This window comes from Danio rerio, chromosome 6 (assembly GCF_049306965.1).
Source record: "Danio rerio strain Tuebingen ecotype United States chromosome 6, GRCz12tu, whole genome shotgun sequence".
Lineage (NCBI taxonomy): Eukaryota > Metazoa > Chordata > Actinopteri > Cypriniformes > Danionidae > Danio > Danio rerio.
The window spans coordinates 57,565,720-57,585,587 of record NC_133181.1 but is presented as its reverse complement, the minus strand read 5'-3'; the positions used below and the strand labels follow the sequence as shown (position 1 = coordinate 57,585,587).

The 19,868-nt window shown below is 34.0% G+C and overlaps 1 protein-coding gene across 5 annotated transcripts in view; it reads right to left on the bottom strand.

Moving 5' to 3' along the window:
* Positions 1 to 19,868, bottom strand: part of nav1b (neuron navigator 1b) — a 214,166-nt gene that overhangs the window by 142,680 nt on the left and 51,618 nt on the right. For 3 of the 5 annotated variants that reach the window (XM_073954708.1, XM_073954705.1, XM_017356758.4), the window contains 3 exons: positions 3,665 to 3,914; positions 1,471 to 1,821; positions 32 to 120 (listed from right to left, as the gene is read on the bottom strand). In XM_073954708.1, coding sequence (XP_073810809.1) covers positions 32 to 120; positions 1,471 to 1,821; positions 3,665 to 3,888 — 664 coding nt within the window. In that variant the 5' untranslated portion in view covers positions 3,889 to 3,914. Of the gene's footprint in view, positions 1 to 31; positions 121 to 1,470; positions 1,822 to 3,664; positions 3,915 to 13,797; positions 13,854 to 19,868 lie in introns of those variants that run through there. The other 2 variants (XM_073954706.1, XM_073954707.1) reach the window with 1 other exon arrangement.

Below are 19,868 nucleotides of genomic sequence, written 5' to 3'. Positions count from 1 at the left end.
AGTATAAAGTAAATGATCCCATAAGACTCACCCAGATCCTCCCAGCAAACCTCCATCCAGTCCGAAGTATAACCACTCAGATCCTCCAGAGATGCTTCAACATCCTCACGTACCTGCAGCCTAAAATCCAGACACAGACCCAAGAATTCAGAAGCAATAAAAGCTTTATAATATTTTGATCCCTAAAGGTGCATTTCTTATTCAAAATTTGAAGTAACGTAGCTTCTCCCCTTTTATAAAAACAGCCAATAGCATTTAGTTTTGAATTCAAATCCAAATAAATTTCATAAGAGAGAGTAACAAAACAAAAAACACAACAAAACAAAACATAACAAAAAAAACACAACAAAACTCAAAAAAAAAAAAACATAACAAAAAAACACAACAAAACACAAAACAAAAAACACAAAAAACAACAAAAAAACAACAAAACAACAAAACAAAACAAAAAACAAAAAAACATAAAAACACAAAAAAACGACAAAACAAAAAACACACAAAAAAACAACAAACAAAAAACACAAAAAAACAAAACAACAAAACAAAACAAAAAACAACAAAACAAAAACAACAAAACAAAAAACACAAGACAAAAAAAAAACACAAAAAACAACAACAAAAAACAACAAAACAAAACAAAAAACACAAAAAAACAACAAAACAAAAAACAAAAAAACAAAACAAAAAACAAAAAAACACAAAAACACAAATAACAACAAAACACAAAACAAAAAACAAAACAACAAACAAAAACCACAAAAAACAAACAACAAAACAAAAAACAAAAAAACAAAACAAAAACACAACAAAACACAAAAAACAACTAAACAAAACAAAAAACAAAAAACACAAAACAAAAAACACAAAAAACAACAAAACAAAAAACACAAAAACACAAAAAATAACAAAACAAAACAAAAAACAACAAAACAAAAAACAAAACAAAAAACACAAAAAAAAAACAAAAACAAAAAACAAAACAACAAAACATCAAAAAAAAACAAGACAAAACAAAACAATAAAACAAAAACAACAAAACAAAACTCCAAAAAATCTGACCTGAATCTGAAAGAAAAGAAAAGAAAAGAAAATACAAAAAGAAAAAGATTTTTTATAAAATAAAATTAAGAATAATAAAATTAAATTAAATAAAATTAAAATAAAATAGTTGATTTTGTAAATCTTAAAAATAAACAGAAAAAATAATACACTGACTTGCATTTCAAGAACTTTGTCCTTACACACAAGACATAAAATAAATAAATAAATAAATAAATAAATAAATAAATAAATAAATAAATAAATAAATAAATAAATAAATAAATAAATAAATAAAAACAGATATAGCAGTAATGAGTAATTCAAATAAATTACACAGGAAAGAGTGATAAAACAAAACACAAAATGAAAACAAAAAATTACTAACAAACAAACACAAACTAACAGCAAAGACATCAAAAAAAATCTGACCTGAATCTGATAGGTGGCACTGCGGCCATCCGTGGAGACTCTCTGCCTGTGTTTCTGGCCAGTGATTTAGTTTCTCCATCAGGATAAGCCATACGTTTGGTCCTCTGCTTCTGAGCATCTCTCTGAACAGCAGCTGATGTTTCCCACAGCATGTTCCCATTGCTTGGCCGCCGCTGGCCTGATTCAGACTCTGATTCATTATCCAGACTCCTGAAGTGCTGATGTCCAGTTCTCCAGTTTCGGTTTGTGTGTTTCTCCATGTCTCTGAACCCATCCTGGGGCAGCGAGCCTCTGCGCAGGCCCTGTGGGCTCTTCTGTGGGATCACCTCTCTTTTGGGTACATTTGGACTGCTGTGGGTTGAAAGCAGAGCAAATGATGAACGCTTTGTGGGGTATAAAATATAATAACATCTAAAAAAAGATGTATTAAAATAAATACAGGTGTCATTAAATGCTTAATTAACCAAATTTCAAAAATTTTCCCAGCTCAATTTTTTTATTTTTATTTTATTAATTGTTTTTTGTGAAGAAAGGCAAGCATAGCATTTAAATAACGGCGTTTTCATTACTGTGGGTGTATAACATCCGAGTAAAATGAACTGTTTTCAATGCTACATTGCATGGCATGACTTTTTTTTTAAGATAACCTGTTTGTGGGGTATAAAATAAAAAAATAAATAAAATAAAATAAAATAAAATAAAATTTAATTAAATTAAATTAAATTAAATTAAATTAAATTAAATTAAATTAAATTAAATTAAATTAAATTAAATTAAATTAAAAAATTTAATTAAATTAAATATAATTAGGTTTTGCATATATTAAATATAAAAAAAATAAGAACTAAAAAAATAAGACCCTGACTTCATTTCAATGATTGTCCCATTACACGCAAGACAGAAATAATGAAAATGAAAATAAATACATACATATATAAATACATAAATTTAATTAAACAAAAATAATAATAAATAAAATGTAATAAAATTAAATTAATAAAAATTAAATATAATTAAAGATTAAAACAGTAAAATTCAATTAAAATCAATTAAATTAAAATTTAAGTTAAGTTTTGTATATCTTAAAAGTAAATATAAAAAAATAATACACCAACTTGCATTTCAAGAATAGTGCCCTTACACACGACAGAAATATATATATATATATATATATATATATATATATATATATATATATATAAATTTAATTATGAAAATTAAATATAATTAAAAATTAAAATAAAATAAATCAAATTAAAAACAAAGAAATAAATAAATAAAGTTAAATACAACTAAATAATATATAATTGTTGATTTTGTATATCTTAAACTTAAATATAAAAAAACACACTAACTTACATTTCAAGGATTGTGCCCTTACACACAAGAAAAAATAAAAATAAAATAACCTTTAAATTAAATTTAAAAATAAACAGTCAAAAAAAGGTTAAAATACAACTTAATGAAATATAATTGTTGGTTTTGTATATTTTAAAAGCACATATAAAAATACAGAAATGTCAATTGTGTACATAATAAAAAATACTAATACACTGACTTACAATTTGATTACATAAGAGTAATAAAAGAAGCAAGTAAAAGAATAGTTGAAGACGGACAGACGGACAGATTTTATTCTATTTATACCCTCCATTTAAGAGAAATTGGGGAAAAAAAGAAAAAGGGGCGCTAATAATTCAGGGGGGCTAATAGTTCTGACTTCAACGACAGACAGACAGACAGACAGACAGACAGACAGACAGACAGACAGACAGACAGACAGACAGACAGACAGACAGACAGACAGATAGACAGATAGATAGATAGATAGATAGATAGATAGATAGATAGATAGATAGATAGATAGATAGATAGATAGATAGACAGATAGATAGACAGATAGATAGACAGATAGACAGACAGATAGACAGACAGATAGACAGACAGATAGACAGACAGACAGATAGACAGACAGATAGACAGATAGATAGACAGATAGATAGACAGACAGATAGACAGACAGATAGACAGACAGATAGACAGATAGATAGATAGATAGATAGATAGATAGATAGATAGATAGATAGACAGACAGATAGACAGATAGACAGATAGATAGACAGATAGATAGACAGATAGATAGATCATTAAATCATTTGGACTCCTGCGTGTTGAATGTGGGGCAAACAATGACCTGTTTGTGGCAGCGGGTATAAACTGAGCTCTCGGACCCCTCAAACTCGTCCCTTTGAGAAACTCCTTGGAGACAGAAAGAGAAGAAACGGAAGAGGTTGAGGAAGATCGTCCGCTTTTATTCTGACCGGCTGGAGTCAAAAAAGCGGCGCTGAAGCTCCTGCTGTCCCCTTTGGAGAAACTCCGTGGCAGAGGAATACCAGAGGAGCTTTGAGACATCGTCATGGTCCAGAAGATCACCACAAGAAGATCTGTGTGGAAACAACAAGACACACTGTAAAAATATCCATATGTTAGCAGTTTTGCCTATTTTGTTCTGTAATTCATGTTCTTATTTTTCCCCCGTTTATTTCTGCTTTTGAATTGCATTGTGAGATCTTGATATTTCTTCTTACAACTTTTAAAAAAGAAGGGACTTTTATGAACATTTTTAATAGTTTAAAGTGATTATTGACTAGGTTGGTGTTGTATATTATGCTAAAAAAAACCTCTAATAGACTGCCAGCACATTTTCAGTCGTTTTACACTGTAAAAATGCCAAGATTTTCACAACATGTTACTGTAATTTTTCACAGTAAATTACATTAGTATCACTTTACAGGATTCACAGTAAAATTCACAGTAATGATCTTGTATTCAGAATTGTATTAAGGCAGGTAGCATGATTACAGCAAATGACTGTATAAAGGGCTATACGTTTTGTATGTTAGTTATAGGAATTCAAACTCTTATTTCCATCAACATGGACATTAAAACAAATGAACTTGTATGCCAGTACTGGCACTTTTTTGATATTTAGAAATAACATGATGTTATTGCAGCTCTGTTACGCTCTAGGAATTTTGTGTGTGTGTCTCTTTCGCTCTCTCTCTTATTCTCTCCTGCGCACCTGTTCTCTCTGTCTCTTCTCTCTCTTTCGGTTTTACAGTTTCAACCCCCTTCGAATTGTTATTGGCTGTAAGATCAGTCAATCATTATTATCCTTGGTGATGTGGCGGCTTCTGCGGCAAATCTGAGTGGCTGCCAGATTTTTAAAAAGATGACGAGTGGGACGCCGGACAGAGGCTTTTGAGTTCCTGTCATGTTCTTTGTTTAAATCTGCCTCCCGTTATGTCATTTATTTTTTGGTACCTAATATTGCTTTGCCAAAAGTTGTTATTGCCATCTTGTTGATTTTTCATACATTTTTTTTATTCTTGATTTGAGATTATTTGTTGATATTATTTTTTTTCCCCAGGGGGCTTTGGAGAGGTGAAGGTCACGTGACATACATCCTTACATCACCTTTGTACAGACACAGTAGGTTTAGGAGTGAGCGCTGGCTTTGTATTCTTCTGTTTGGATTAGTTTATAGCAGGTAAGTTAGGGTGTGTAAACACCAAAGACTTGCTTTCGATTATTTGTTTTCAATTAGGTAAAAGGATTATACTGAGTTAGTTTAATTTTTTGGTTTTGCTATTTTCTTTTCTTTCAGGGCCACTTTTGTCCTCTTCCCCTGCAGGATTTATTGTTTTTGGATGATTTTGTTCTTATAAATGACCTTTTGTGCTATTTGCTGTTATCTTATTCTTCTTCATTGTTACAACGTTCTGTTTATTTTTGATTTTTGTATGATAAATGATTCTCTTTTTGACAGCATTTTGCTTGATGCATGGTTCTTCTTCTCCCATATTACACAAAACTCTCACAATATAAATGTTATTTACTTCAGTCCCTATAGTATAACATCATGAAGTTGCAACAAACTCTAAAAACTATTTGGTTACGTCTTCAAAAATAACTTGAAAGAAAATCATCCTGTACTTAAACGACATGCATGTCATAGTACATTTTCATTTTGGGTGTACTGCATCTTTATTTAGTTTTATAAGCTTAATATGGAAATATGAATTAATATTTTTAATGAACATAACTCTGTGTTTAGCCAAAAACATACTAAATTGGAACAACAGTAATTGATTTATAAAACCAAACTTTGTTAAACATTCAAAATGATTTCAAAGTCAGGGTAAATGTCAGAATGACTAGCCGAGGAAAGCCTGCTTCACAGTAAAATCTAATTAAGATTATAAGATTGACACATATCTGAAACATTTTGACTGCCCACACTGAGATTTGAGGACATCAAAAGCAATTTAGCTTTCATTTCAAATAAGATAATAATAATTATTTTCAATATCAGAACTATAAGATTATACAGTAAAATCACAGTAATGGACTTCCCTATCTACTGTAAAGTTACACTATAAATGTTATTTCACAGTAATTTAATGTAACAAAATCACAGTAAATTACTGTGAACTACCTCGCGGTAATTTGCTGTAAATTTACGTATAGTATTTTTCTGTGACAGTAATGCAATTATTAGCCAGTAATTTACTGTAAATTTAAGTTTTTTTTTTTAGTTTACGTATTTCATTATGTAGAGTTAAATTTTCAACAAAAGTCGACAGAGCAAAGATCAATATCATATAATTCACAACCGTAAATAAGCAGAAATCATTGGGGAAATATAAAAATAAATAAATAATTCACAGTAGAGCCAATAAAGCTGTACATGTGTGATCTCTGCAGTTTTTATGGCACAGGATGAATCAGAACACTTAATTTGAGCAGGAGTTACACCAGCGAGACTCTACAGGCTCAATCCTGCTCCTATTATTGGGCATAAGGGCAGATTCGGTGCCAGTCACTGAAGGGCTTGAGAGATGGCAGACAGGGCTGCAGTGCATGCTGGGAGTGCCAAGTGGTGCCGGTCTGTCAGCAGACCTCAGACCAAACCCCTTCAGAGAAGAACAGACGCTGTGGCCAAAGCAGCAGCACTGGGTCACTAAGCACTAATTACTCGCAGATATGCAAATAAGATTGATGAGTAAAAAATGAATAATCAATTAGTAGAAATATATATACTCACAATCCTTTAAGTGCAAGCCAGTTTATTGGTTTATGTATTTATTTTTTATGTTCACGCCACCTATTTTATTTTTTTTCATTTAATTTATTTAATATTAAAAAATCTTTTAACTATTATTTTTTCTTTAAATTAAATGTCAGTTTATTTTATAATTGTACAAATAAAATTTTATAAATTTATAAATTAAACTACAAGTTATATTATTTATTTATTTATTTGATATTTTATCATTTTATTTAATTATTTTATTCTGCAATTTTATTTTATTTCATATTTTATTTATTTTTTATTTCATTTTTTATTTTATTTTATATTTTATATAATTTTATTTTATTTTATATTTTATTTTGTTATTTTATTTTATATTTTATTTTATTTATATTTTATTTTGTTATTTTATTAAACATTTTATTTTATTATTATTTTTTTATTTTATATTTTATTTAGTTATTTAGTTATTTTATTTTATTTTATTTTATACTGGGAAGCAACCATACACTCGCACATTCACTACGGCCAATTTATCTTATTTAATTTGTCTATAGCACACGTCTTTGGACTATGGGGGAAACTGGAACACCTGGAGGAAATCCAAACCAACACAGGAAGAACACGTAAACTCCACACAGCTTGGACTCAAACAGTGCTAACCACTAAGCTACCATGCAACTCTTTGATAAAATACAATTAATGAGTAATTTAAAAAATAATATAAATAATTCTTGTTAACTTCCAGCCACAGCTGTATCCCTTCTAGCAACAACCAGCATATTGTCAAAATTTCATTGAAGATTACAAAAACAAACTATTATTTTTCAGGGTATTAACTGGCCTGGATTAATTATTCACCTTAAAAATAACAATGTGAGCTAGCAACATAAACACTGACATAAATTTGTAAGTGGACTTCAAGCTAACTTAACAGTTTCAAGATACTATCAGTTTGCTCACGTTTTTGGTCAACCTGTCACTTTTAAAGCAGCAGGTTTACTCACTTTACGTAGTCAACTAATCGCTTTTTACAGCATGAGAGCATTTGATTAATTGTTTGCCTTCTGAAGATTTGTGCACTAAATGTCTTGTAAGGTCATGAACTCTGACTCCAGATCAGTTTGGACTGATGAAAGAGGATCTGATAATGAAAGCCTGAGGGCTCTGCTGGCTTCACAGACACGTCACGTCCATTACAGCTCATTATCTGCAGTGACAAGAGCCAAATCTGCAGAGATGAGCAAGACATCCAGGCGCCGCGTGTGCTGTGTGTTCAACATACATGAATATGTCTGCAGCTCAAACTGGCCTAAACTGATGACAACATGTCGAAGGGACTATAGTTGTCAGTTGTGGTTGAAAGGGATATACAAATGTACAAAAGCGGTCACTGGGGTGGTACCCTTTCTGAAATGTACCTTCAAGGGTAAATAGGGTACAAAAGCTGCAGGTTTTTGAAAAAAGATACTGCTCCAGTCACATGATTTTGTACCTTTTTGTTGCTAAAAATCTATAAATTCTATATAAATTCTATTTAAAATTCTAGAAATTCCTGCTTCCCAGTGATTGTGTATGTTGGTTTCAAAAGACTGTAAATGAAAATAAATTGAAAAAAGTAAACATTATGGGGCAACACGGTGGCACAGTGGTTGGCACTATTGCCTCACAGCAAGAAGGTCACTGGTTCAAGTCCCGGCTGTGTCAGTTGGCATTTCTGTGTGGAGTTTGCATGTTTTCCCCACGTTGGCGTGGGTTTCCTCTAGGTGCTCCGGTTTCCCCCACAGTCCAAACACATGCGATATAGGTGAATAAACTAAATTGGCTGTAGTGTATGTGTGTGAATGAGTGTGTATGGATGTTTCCCAATACTGGGTTGCAGCTGGAATGGCCTCCGCTGTGTAAAACATATGCTGGATAAGTTGGCGGTTCTTTCCACTGTGGCAACTCCTGATGAAGGGACTAAGCTAAAGGTTAAATGAAATGAAAGTAAACATCATATCAATAGCCCCTTTCACACAGTGATACCGGTAAACATCCGGAACATTTCCGGAACTACTTTACCGGTATATTCAAAAAAGCGCTGTTCACACAGGCGAGGACGTTACGGAATTTTTCCAGAAAAGAGCATTCACACATCCATCGCAAAATGCCGGTAAATTCTGACATCATTAACCAGAAATGACCTCTAAACGGCTGCGCTTGTGTTTGTAAACATTTGACTACATTACAAACTCTTCGGATGGATCAGTATTGAGTACAACTCTAATGAAAACATAGGGTAACACTTTCGCATGTCGAGATGTTCATGATATGTGTGTGTGCTGGCGCTATGGGCGCTCACGGGCACACGCAAAGCTTGAAGGTAAACAAACAACGGATTATCATAAACATTTTATCGATAATTATTTACACAGCATTAAGAAGGAACATAGAAACATTATCTGACTAACATCTAGCAGCTAAAGGTGTCTGGAAAAAATATTCAAAGGCTTTTATTCTCATAAACTGCGCGCACGTGAATGATTCTGACTGTTCTGATTGGCTAAAGCAGGTGTCTCACGTCAGCCCGTTCTAGACGTGGACGCGCTTATTACGGCAATCTTCCTTCTGCATTCACACAGCGCAGCATTCCGGCAAATTACCGGTAATGTTACAACTTCTCTTTCCGGAAAATAGCCAGAACGAATTTACCGGTATTTTCAAAAAGGACCTGTTCACACATACAACCTTTCCGGAAAATTGCCGGTAATTTTACGGAAAGGTCTGTATGTGTGAAAGGGGCTAATGCTTTATCCTTTCTGCATGCTATCTATCCTTTCTGTTGTTTTAAATACAAACATTATGTAAGATGACTATTTATGATTTATTCTTAAACATTTTGAATTTGTCTACACTGAGGTTTGAGGACACCAAAAGCAATTTACCTTTTATTTAATAAAAAAATTAAGATAATTAAAATTATTTTTATCATCATAGCTGAACTTAATCACAAGTTTGACTGACTGAATTAAAGTAACAAATAAATAATATAAAAATACATTTTACAGCTGGACATAGATTATAGAAATGTACATCTTGTTAAATCATATCAATTTGCATGACTCATTACTTTGTAATATTTGGCATTTTGTTATCCGTTGTTTATGGAAGAAGCCTATTAAACCAATTCAAATTAATTAATGCAAATATTTAAGAATTTTTAGCTGTTTTTACTTATTTTACCCTTTTTGTAAATATTATTTTTGTATTATATTATTTAAAATTATGATATAATTGCTGAGATCCCCTGGTTAACAGCAATTGCTTTAAAAAAAGAATATCTTTAAACTTGAAACTAGGTATTATTTCTACAGTGTTGCTCTCAAATCATGATAAACAGCTCTTTCCCAATGTACCAAATGATGTGACAACATGCTCAACAATAAAGTATATTATTGAAGCCACAGCCATATCACCCTGCAGCCCAAGACCGGTTACTCACTAAAGCTAAAGCAGGGCTGAGCTTGGTCAGTACCTGGATGGGAGACCACTAGGGAACACTAGGTTGCTGTTGGAAGTGGTGTTAGTGAGGCCAGCAGGGGGCGCTCAACCTGAGGTTTATGTGAGTCCTAATGCCCCAGTAAAAGTGAAGGGGACACTACACTGTCAGTGGGCGCCATCTTTCGGATGAGACATTAAACCGAGGTCCTGACTCTCTGTGGTCATTAAAAATCCCATGGCACTTCTCCTGAAAGAGCAGGGGTGTAACGCTGGTGTCCTGGCCAAAGCCCCTCTATCGGCCCTTACGATCATGGCCTCCCAATCATCCCCTTCCACCGAATTGGCTGGATCACGGTCTCTCCACTCCACCAATAGCTGGTGTGTGGTGAGCGCACTGGCGCTGTTGTCCTGTGGCAGCCTTCGCATCATCCAAGTGGATGCTGCACACTGGTGGTGGTGTGGAGAGACCCCCCTCATGATTGTGAACCGCTTTGGGTGTATAGCCAAATTTATACACAATAAATGCGCTATATAAATACACATTACATTACATTACATTACATATTAAAGCACTACGGGAGATACAAACCCCCAAATAGAGTCTATTAAATATACAAAAATAAATCTAACAATTATTTTTCTAAAAAAAATAATAATAATAATATAATAATAAAGTATATTAAAGGGGATTTTCATGTCCGGGACACTTTTTTTTCAGTTTATTAATGACAATTAGCATTTGTATAATGTTATCATGATTATTAGCCGTAATTTTTATTAAATGCATATTTATATTTGTTTTAATAAAAACAAGTTTAGATTTGTCTACCTGTTGGATTTTGAAGACGTATGCATCGCCATATGGGGCATAAGAACAGGAGGTGTGTTTGGATATTTTTTGAGCACACTTCATTATTATTGTTCATTTATTCGTTTGCTGGAAATTAGAACTGAGTTTAGAAATAGTTTTGAAACAAATCTTTGTGCTTAACAAACTAAATTAAATATGTAGGCTAATGGATGTCTTCTGTGGAGAGAGTTTCTCCCGTTTCATTACTCGATGAAAGTAAAGGAGTAAAGAGTAAAACTAAAGTAAAGAGAAGGTAAAGAGGTTGAATGGAGGAGGCTCTTTATCCTCGCACTGCAGATGGTCTGTTTAACTGTTTTCTCACTAGTGAAGCATTCAGTTTTTACACTTACAAAGTCTGCTATGTAATGAGCTAATGCACCATGGCGCGACGCAACTGATTCTTAAAGGGAATGGGAGATGAGACTCTGATTGGTTTAATGCATGTTATGCTCAAAACACACCCAGAACTCATTAAGAGAATTAAAACAACCCTGTTAGACCATGTGCCAGGGCACAGAGCGTATTTTTCCGTCCTTAAAATAGCAAAAGTCGATTCGGACACAGCCTTAAAGGGCACATGGTTTACCCCTTTTTTAAGATTTAGTATTATGGTTCTTCTGAGTGTGCTAGTTTAGGTTCAGTTCAAAAAACACAGTTCAGAATTTATTTATTATAATGTGTTAAAAAGGGTCATGTTGGGCGTGTGTACACAGCTCGCTGTTTTAGGGGTGTGTTGCTTCACATGAAAATAAGTTTCGACTTCCCGCCCAACGTAACAAAGGGGCGGAGCCAAGACAGAGAGAAGCAGCATGAGTGAGAGAACCAGCATTCAGCCGTACATGTACGCCTCTGACAAAGACCAAGCAGAGAGTACAAAATCATGTGTCTTTGTATAGTTTTACAGCCAACTGTTACAGCCAATTGCTAGTTTAAAGTTCCAAGCTTGCACACCGAGACTAATAACCACGCACATTAAATTAACTTTGACTAAGGCACCAGATGCGCCGCTCATAGCCACGACACAGAACAGCAGACACGCACATTTGCATGTTGTTTAAAATGAAACGATTCAGATGGCGCTCTGTGGCGCGGCAGAAATATGAAGTGTCCCGAATCATGGCTAGGCGCCGCAGACAGCTGCCGACTGGAAGCGCCGTTGTGTGTACCCTGACAGAAAGCTTGCACTTTCTAGCTGCACCTAGTTAAGATCACAGGGAGCTTCTGTGACCGGGAGAAAAAAAAGCTTAAGTTTAAGGTAGACGCAATGAAAACCTTTTGCAAACCTACCTACAAACAAACTAACTTACAAACAATAATTCTGATAACAGCAATCATGTGGTTAATGTTGATCTTGTGTTGAGCCCAATGAGCCTTACATTTAAAAATAGAGCAAGGGTGTTCCTTTAGTGACATCGCTTTGACTCTCACGCTGAAAATGGTGGACGTGAAACAACAAACTGAGGGTATGGTGACGCGTGCCTGTCAATCAATATTGATGGGCGGGGGGACCACACTCCTACGTCAAGTTGCAGGCTATCTAAAAACAGCTCCTATTGGTCCAACATTTTGTGTTGTTAAATTAAAAAAAAGGACTGAGTGTGTTTATATCACTCCAATATGACGGTCTACACTATACCTACACACATGTGTGTCCAAACAGCTTTAAAAGTAGATTTTTCACCATAGGTGACTTTTAATGCTTTTGTGCCTTAGACTTTGTGCCTAGATCGTTAAAACAGAGCCCTTCATCTTCAGCAGCTACAGTGTTAAAACTTTACTATGGGACAGCTGCTTCTCACTCAGGGTTGTCTATGCTAATGGTGAAGAGATGGTCATTAATGTGCGAGATTTTCCTTTCTGATGACATGTACAAAGCAAGAATGTCAAAGTGTTTCCGCGGACTGTTTTTATCAAGTGTGATTATTAAAAAATATATAATTAATTTGTTTTTTCTATAAGAGGTTAACTATATTCACACACTGATGCCATAACTGTTTAAACCACATCTAAAATAGATTTTTGCATTATAGGTCCCCTTCAAATCATAAAACTCTAAGGGACATATAAACTCCAAAAATAAAACATATACAATTAAAAAACGTCTATATAGGAGATAAAAAACAAACAAACTACCAAACGAAGCAGTGGCGCAGTGTGTGGAGTTTGCATGTTCTCCCTGCGTTCGTGTGGGTTTCCTCCGGGTGCTCCTGTTTCCCCCACAGTCCAAAGACATGCGGTACAGGTGAATTGGGTAGGCTAAATTGTCCGTAATGTGTGAATGTGTGTGTGGATGTTTCCCAGAGATGGGTTGCGGCTGGAAGGGCATCCGGTGCTTAAAAACTTGCTGGATAAGTTGGCGATTAATTCCGCTGTGGCGACCCCGGATTAATAAAGGGACTAAGCCAACAAGAAAATGAATGAATGAATGAATGAATAAATGAATGAAAAACTACCAAAATCAAGTATGTTATATTGTAAAGCTCTAAGGGAAATAAAAATTATGGCAACATGCTCATTTGCAACAAATAAACCTCCTGCATCATCATAAAAAACAAACATGCGTTTTTAAACTAAAGTGACAAAACTGCAAATCCCAATAGAATAAACAACGTACAATTCACAGTTGTGCATATGACAGCACAACTTCAGTCTGAATCTATAGCAGCACAGCGAGCAGAGTCTACAGGAATCATGACACAGCAAGTGGACTAAAGAGAAGTGGCCCAGAAAACAACTACCGAGCAGCTGCTGTTATTGAATTCTGCCTCTCTTCCACACACATACAGATAGAGAGATAAACACATCCGTGATCTCTCCGAAAACACTCAACACACCACCAATAAATCCCCAAACAGTTCAGACTTTATGCAACATTTGAATATAGGCCATGAAATCTCACCTTCCGTTGCAGAGCGACTGTTGCGGTCAATTCCTGCAGCATCCCTGCGCTGTTTCAGAGATAACCTTTAACGTCTGATGAAATCTCAAGGGAAGGCGGAGACTAAAGACATCTGGACACACAGGACAGCCAGACAGGACACTTCAAGAGCCAATGAGGAAGACAAAACAGAGCAGGAGACTTCAGCTCTCCCTCCCCTCACCAGCAGACACACTGACACACTCTTTCCTCCAATACACTCATACATTTACTCACAAACATGCACAAGCCAGCGGCTCAGACTTATATCCGTCATGACATCATGCCAAAAGCAGTCTTCAGAGGACGTGCCCTCTGATGAAATGCACGCGTTCAACTTTAGCCTTTTACCAGACAAGCATCAATTTGTATTGGAGTAATGCAACCTAGTCTCATGCTGCGTTCCAATTCCCATACTATCAGTCCTAAATAGCACTTGAAAACAGAATTGGTGTGTCCCAAATCATAATATGTTGAATGGAGTATGCCAAAGCTTCCTGGATGGTTTACTATTTCTGGTGAACATTTTAAGTGTAGAAGCTTACAAACCCAGTGGTCACCAAACTTGTTCCTGGAAACCCGGTGTCTTTCAGATTTTAGCTCCAACCCTAATCAAACACACCTGAACAAGCCAATCAAGGTGTTACTAGGTATACTTGAAACATACAGGCAGGTGTGTTGAAGCAAGTTGGAGCTAAAGCCTGCAAGGGACACCGGCCCTCCAGGACCTAGATTGGTAACCTCTGCTCTAACCGCTGATATTACCCGCAGTACATTGCGCATTGGACTGAATTCTATATGAACAGGGGTGGCCAACCCTGTTCCTGGAGAGCCACCTTCCTGCAGATTTCAGTTGCAACCCATATCAAACACACCTGCCTGTAATTATCACTTTGTGTTCAGGTCCTAATTAATTAGTTCAGGTGTGTTTGATTTGGGTTGCAACTGAAATCTGCAGGAAGGTGGCTCTCCAGGAACAGGGTTGGCCACCCCTGGATTAGAACTAAAATTGCAGGTAAAAAAAAGTTTTCACCTTGCCCTACTGAAAAAAATAGCTTAAACCAGCCTAGGCTGGTTGGCTGGTTTTAGCTGGTCGACCAGGCTGGTTTTAGAGTGGTTTTGGCCATTTCTAGGCTGGTTTCCAGCCATTTCCAGCCTGGTGATAGCTGGTCAGGCTGGGAGAAGACCAGCCAAAACCAGCTAAGTCCAGCTTAAACCAGGCTGGTCAAGCTGGTTTTAGCTGGAGTTAGCTGGTCAGTTTCCAGCCTGACCAGCTAAGACCAGGTTGGAAATGGCTGGAAGCCAGACTGGAAATGGCCAAAACCCCTCTAAAACCAGCCTGGTCGACCAACTAAAACCACAGCCTAGGCTGGTTTAAGCTGGATTTTTCTGCAGGGTGGAGAGGTGAAATTTTTGAATAATCTAATAATAACAAATTAAACTGTGATTTCTCTATTTTTAGCCAATAAGCCTGATAGACTATTGTTGTGCAATGAAATATAGTGTTACTAACCGACAAGGAAACACGCATGGACAGTGCTTTTACCTAATCAATTCATAGAAAGAGTTATCAAAATGACAATATTATTAAATATTACAACCATAACAATATTAACAGCAACACTCTCACACAATACCCAGCTGATTCAGTCGTTGCCTAGCGACATAAAGCGCTTCTTTTCTCAAGATAATGTCCTATTAACCTGACAAAACACCCTGGAAAATGTACAGCAATACCTTAGCAGCCATCATAGAACACCACTTGGCAACTACCATAGCCAAAACACCTCAAAAAACGTATAGCAACACCTTTGCAACAATCAAATGTTGATGTTGTTAATCATCAAGTGTTTTTTGCTAAACATATTAAACACAAAACAAATTATTAACATTATATAATTTAAATAAAAATAAAACTATTATTATTATTATATTCGATTCTTCCATTTCAGTGTGGTGGACTGTGGATTTTTTTCCTCTGTAAGAGAAATATTCATATGGCAGTCACTGTCCTTATGTGACTGGTCTTGGCTTTATATAACAGACCTGGTTTTGTTTGTTAAATTTAGACCCAAGACCCAGATTCAATAATTTATTTATTTTCTGCCACTTCTACAGGACCAATTCAGTATGTCAGATTGAGTCTTGTCAGGGAGAGACAGAGGCTGGGTCAAGCCAGCCAGAAGATGCTTCTGATCACATTTATCAAGCAGCATTTAGAGAGGCAGCAGAGAACAGAAAACACTGCTAAAGAGGGCATTTATTCTGTTTCTCATACAACGGATATATAATGAAAATACAGAAAATGTATAAAATCTATACATAAAAAATATAAAATGTATATTTTAAATAAAATATGAAAAAAATGTAAATTTATACTTTTATTAATAAAAAAAACGCATAACATGACAAATAATCAAAGATCTTTGAAATTAATGAATATTTTAGTATATAAAAAACATGTATCAAACAAATCCTAAAATATTGTCACCACAAAATAATAAAAGTTTTTTTAATTAAATTTTATATTTTATTTTATATTTTATTTAATATTTTATCCCATTCTATATTTTATTTTTATTTATATTTTATATTTAATATTTATTTTATTATATATATATATATATATATATATATATATATATATATATATATATATATATATATATATATATATATATATATATATATATCATTTTATTTGAGATTTTATTAAATTACATATTTTATTTGTCTTTATATTTTATATTTTATTTTATATTTTATTTCAATTTATATTTTTATTCTAGATTTTATTTGATTTAAAATTTTATTTTATTACATTATATATTAAATATTTAATCTAATTTTTTTACATTTTATATTATATATTATATTTCATTTAATATTTTATTAAAAATTATTTTTTGTATATTTATTATCTTTTTTATATTTTATTTTGTTCAATTTAGTTTTATTTTTGTATTTTATTTCATATTATTATATTTGAAATTTTAATTTATGTTATTTTAATTTTATTTTATTATAAATTATATTTTATTTTACTTTATTTTATTTAATATTTTATGTATTATGTTTAATTTAAACTAATTAGGTGGCATTAAAAACTGAAATCAATTAAAAACATTAAATTGTCACAAAAATAATTTACAGTTTAAAATCTCAGCACACACACACAAAAAAAAGTTTTATTTTAATAACAAAATTTTAAGTTATATTTCACAATATGACTTAAATTTTTTTTTTTAATTCCTTAAAGTTGATATCCGTTAATATTAATTTATTATATTTTTCAAAAACATACTGGCACCAAACTAGTACTGTTTATTCTCATATGCATTTTTTAAACCACAGTGAACAAGCTGTTTCCTGTTTTATGAAGAAATCTAAATCCAAACTAAACCTGTAATATTTCTCCTCAAGCTCAAACATATCACTAATAATATGTCAGCAATCAAACAGAAAACTATAATTACATAATTATGTTTAATTTTTTAGGCATGGAAATTATTATAGGTGGTGCATTATGTTGCTTTTAAAACTACCCGATGCATTGTAAGCAGCATTTTCCCCAGACGCCCCTGTCAGAGTGTTTCTGTGACACTGGAAGAACAGCATGATAGCGTGACATCATTAACAGTGTAATACTCTGTGCTGCTGGACTAAAAGGATTCAACATGCGAGACTGACTCTGGCTCTACGAAATGCCTGTGGATCATCAGTCACTCCTAATCCAATTCAGTCCGGCCCACACCCTTGTCTGTCATACAACTAACCCAATTTACACACTTGATGCTATTTCCCACAGGAATTTTAAATGGCCCATTCCACTGCATACTGACCCATCTGCATAAAGACAAACTAAAGCCGTAGTGCAGCTCTGCTCTAAAATCTCTTGCTATCCACTGTCCACTGTATACACAGCTGCATAATAAAAGAAAGCTCATAAGTGGCTGAATTTGAGCACTGTATAGTCCATGCACCTACCTAAAACAAAATCAATTAAATGTGCATGAAATAGAAAAGCAAGCTTTATTTATGCAAAATAACTCTGCAAATGCAGAACACTAGCAACCAAGTCCTTGTAACCACGAACGAGGACATTACATGGACATTACATATGTATGTGTATGTACACATATATATGTAAATATAGAGGGCTCTATTTTGACGGTCCAAGCGCAGAGCGCAAAACGCAGGGCGCAAACGCTTTCAGGGCGTGTCAGAACATGTTTTTGCTAATTTAAGGATGGGAAAACCTGCTTTGCGCCATGGCGCATGGGCTAAAAGGGTTGAGTTTATTTTCTTAATGAGTTATAGGTGTGTTTTGAGAATAAACTAATTAGAGTCTCATCTCCCATTCCCTTTAAGAGCCAGCTGCGTCGCGCCAAGAGCGCATTCGCTATTTACAGGACGCAAAGTAAGTCTAAGTGGAAAAAATTAGCATTTCACAAGCAAACAGTTAAGAGTTAACAGTTTTTTAACAGAAAACAGAGCATCTACTGCCTGAGAATGAGAGATAATGGAACTACTTTCACATTTGCTCTAGGATAGGGAAACCTTTATGCACAGACATCAATTAGTCTATCAATAAAAAATTTTGTTTGTAAAGTGCAAATATTCGTTTCAAAACTATTTCTAAATTTAGTTATAATTTCCAGCAAACGAATAAATGAATAATAATAACGAAGTGTGTTCAAAAACCTGAGTTATATCCTAAAACACATGCTGTGCCCCATATGGTCTAAAACCTGACAGGTGGGCAAATCTAAGCTTGTTTTTAGTAAAACAAATATAAATATGGATATAATAAATAACACTGCTAATAATAATAACATTATACAAAAGCAAATTGTTATGAAAGAACTGAAAAAGCCTCCCGAGATGAAGACATAAAAGCAGTGATTTTTCATATTTATGTAGGCTAGAAAATAATATGTTTTGTAATATTTTAATCCTTTATATTTATATTCTATATCTATTCTTATTATATCCTATATATATATATATATATATCATTAATATTTAAAATTTTTTCATATGTAAAGATATTTGCCTATTGCTCTCTTGTGCGTATTAAGCAGTGCGAAAGCGAGGTGCAACTCTGCGCCGGAGTTTAGACCGGGTTAGTTTTGGTCTAATGAAAAATCTATTATAGTTTCTCAAAATAGCTACGCGCCAGCGGTCCGCCTCAGAACACCTCCCTTTTTAGACCAGAACGCCTATGGGCGCACAAATGAGCGCTAATGCATTTGCTATTTAAGCAGCTTAGCGCAACGCCTCAAAACGACTCTTGCGCCAAGCTGAAACTACCAAAAGACTATGATAGGGCCCATATATAGTTGGAGTCTGAATTATTAGCCCCCGTTTATTTTTTGCCCAATTTCTGTTTAATGGAGAGAAGATTTGTTCAACATCAAATTATTACATCAAACATCGAATAAAAAACCTTTAACATTATAGCTTATATTAGGACAGATTTCAGTGAAAGAATGAACTGCAGTGAATGCTAATGAAGGAAACTTGCCAAGGAAAAGCCTTTTAATAGATGTAGTTTAATAGGCCAATTTTATAAGAACAAATTTGAATCGATGTGCTTTAATAGACCTAATTGTTTTAGAGTCATTACAGTATAATCTGAGCTACTGGCGGCAGTCAAGCAGACACAAATCCAGAGACACAAATATTGACTGAAAGGCCTATAAACAAATCCAGCCCAACCCCATGACTTCACTAAAACATCAAGTTCTCTAAGTCTTTCCTCACTTGTGAAAATGAACCGTCTGAACCTACTGCAGAGAAAAAAGAAGCTTAAGAAACTAAACCATAAAAACAAGATCAGATGCTTATTTAAGACCAATTCCAGACCAAAAACCAGACTGTCCATTTTAATCAACTGAAATGATAGATTTAAAATGCTGCATTCATTTCACAAGTCACTTTGTGCATTTAGTACAATGGTGAAGATATTGCGCCAACTAGTGGTTGAGGTAATAATCACCATTGGTACACTAGAAATAGACTGTGGTCTGGATCTCAGATCATAAAACTGA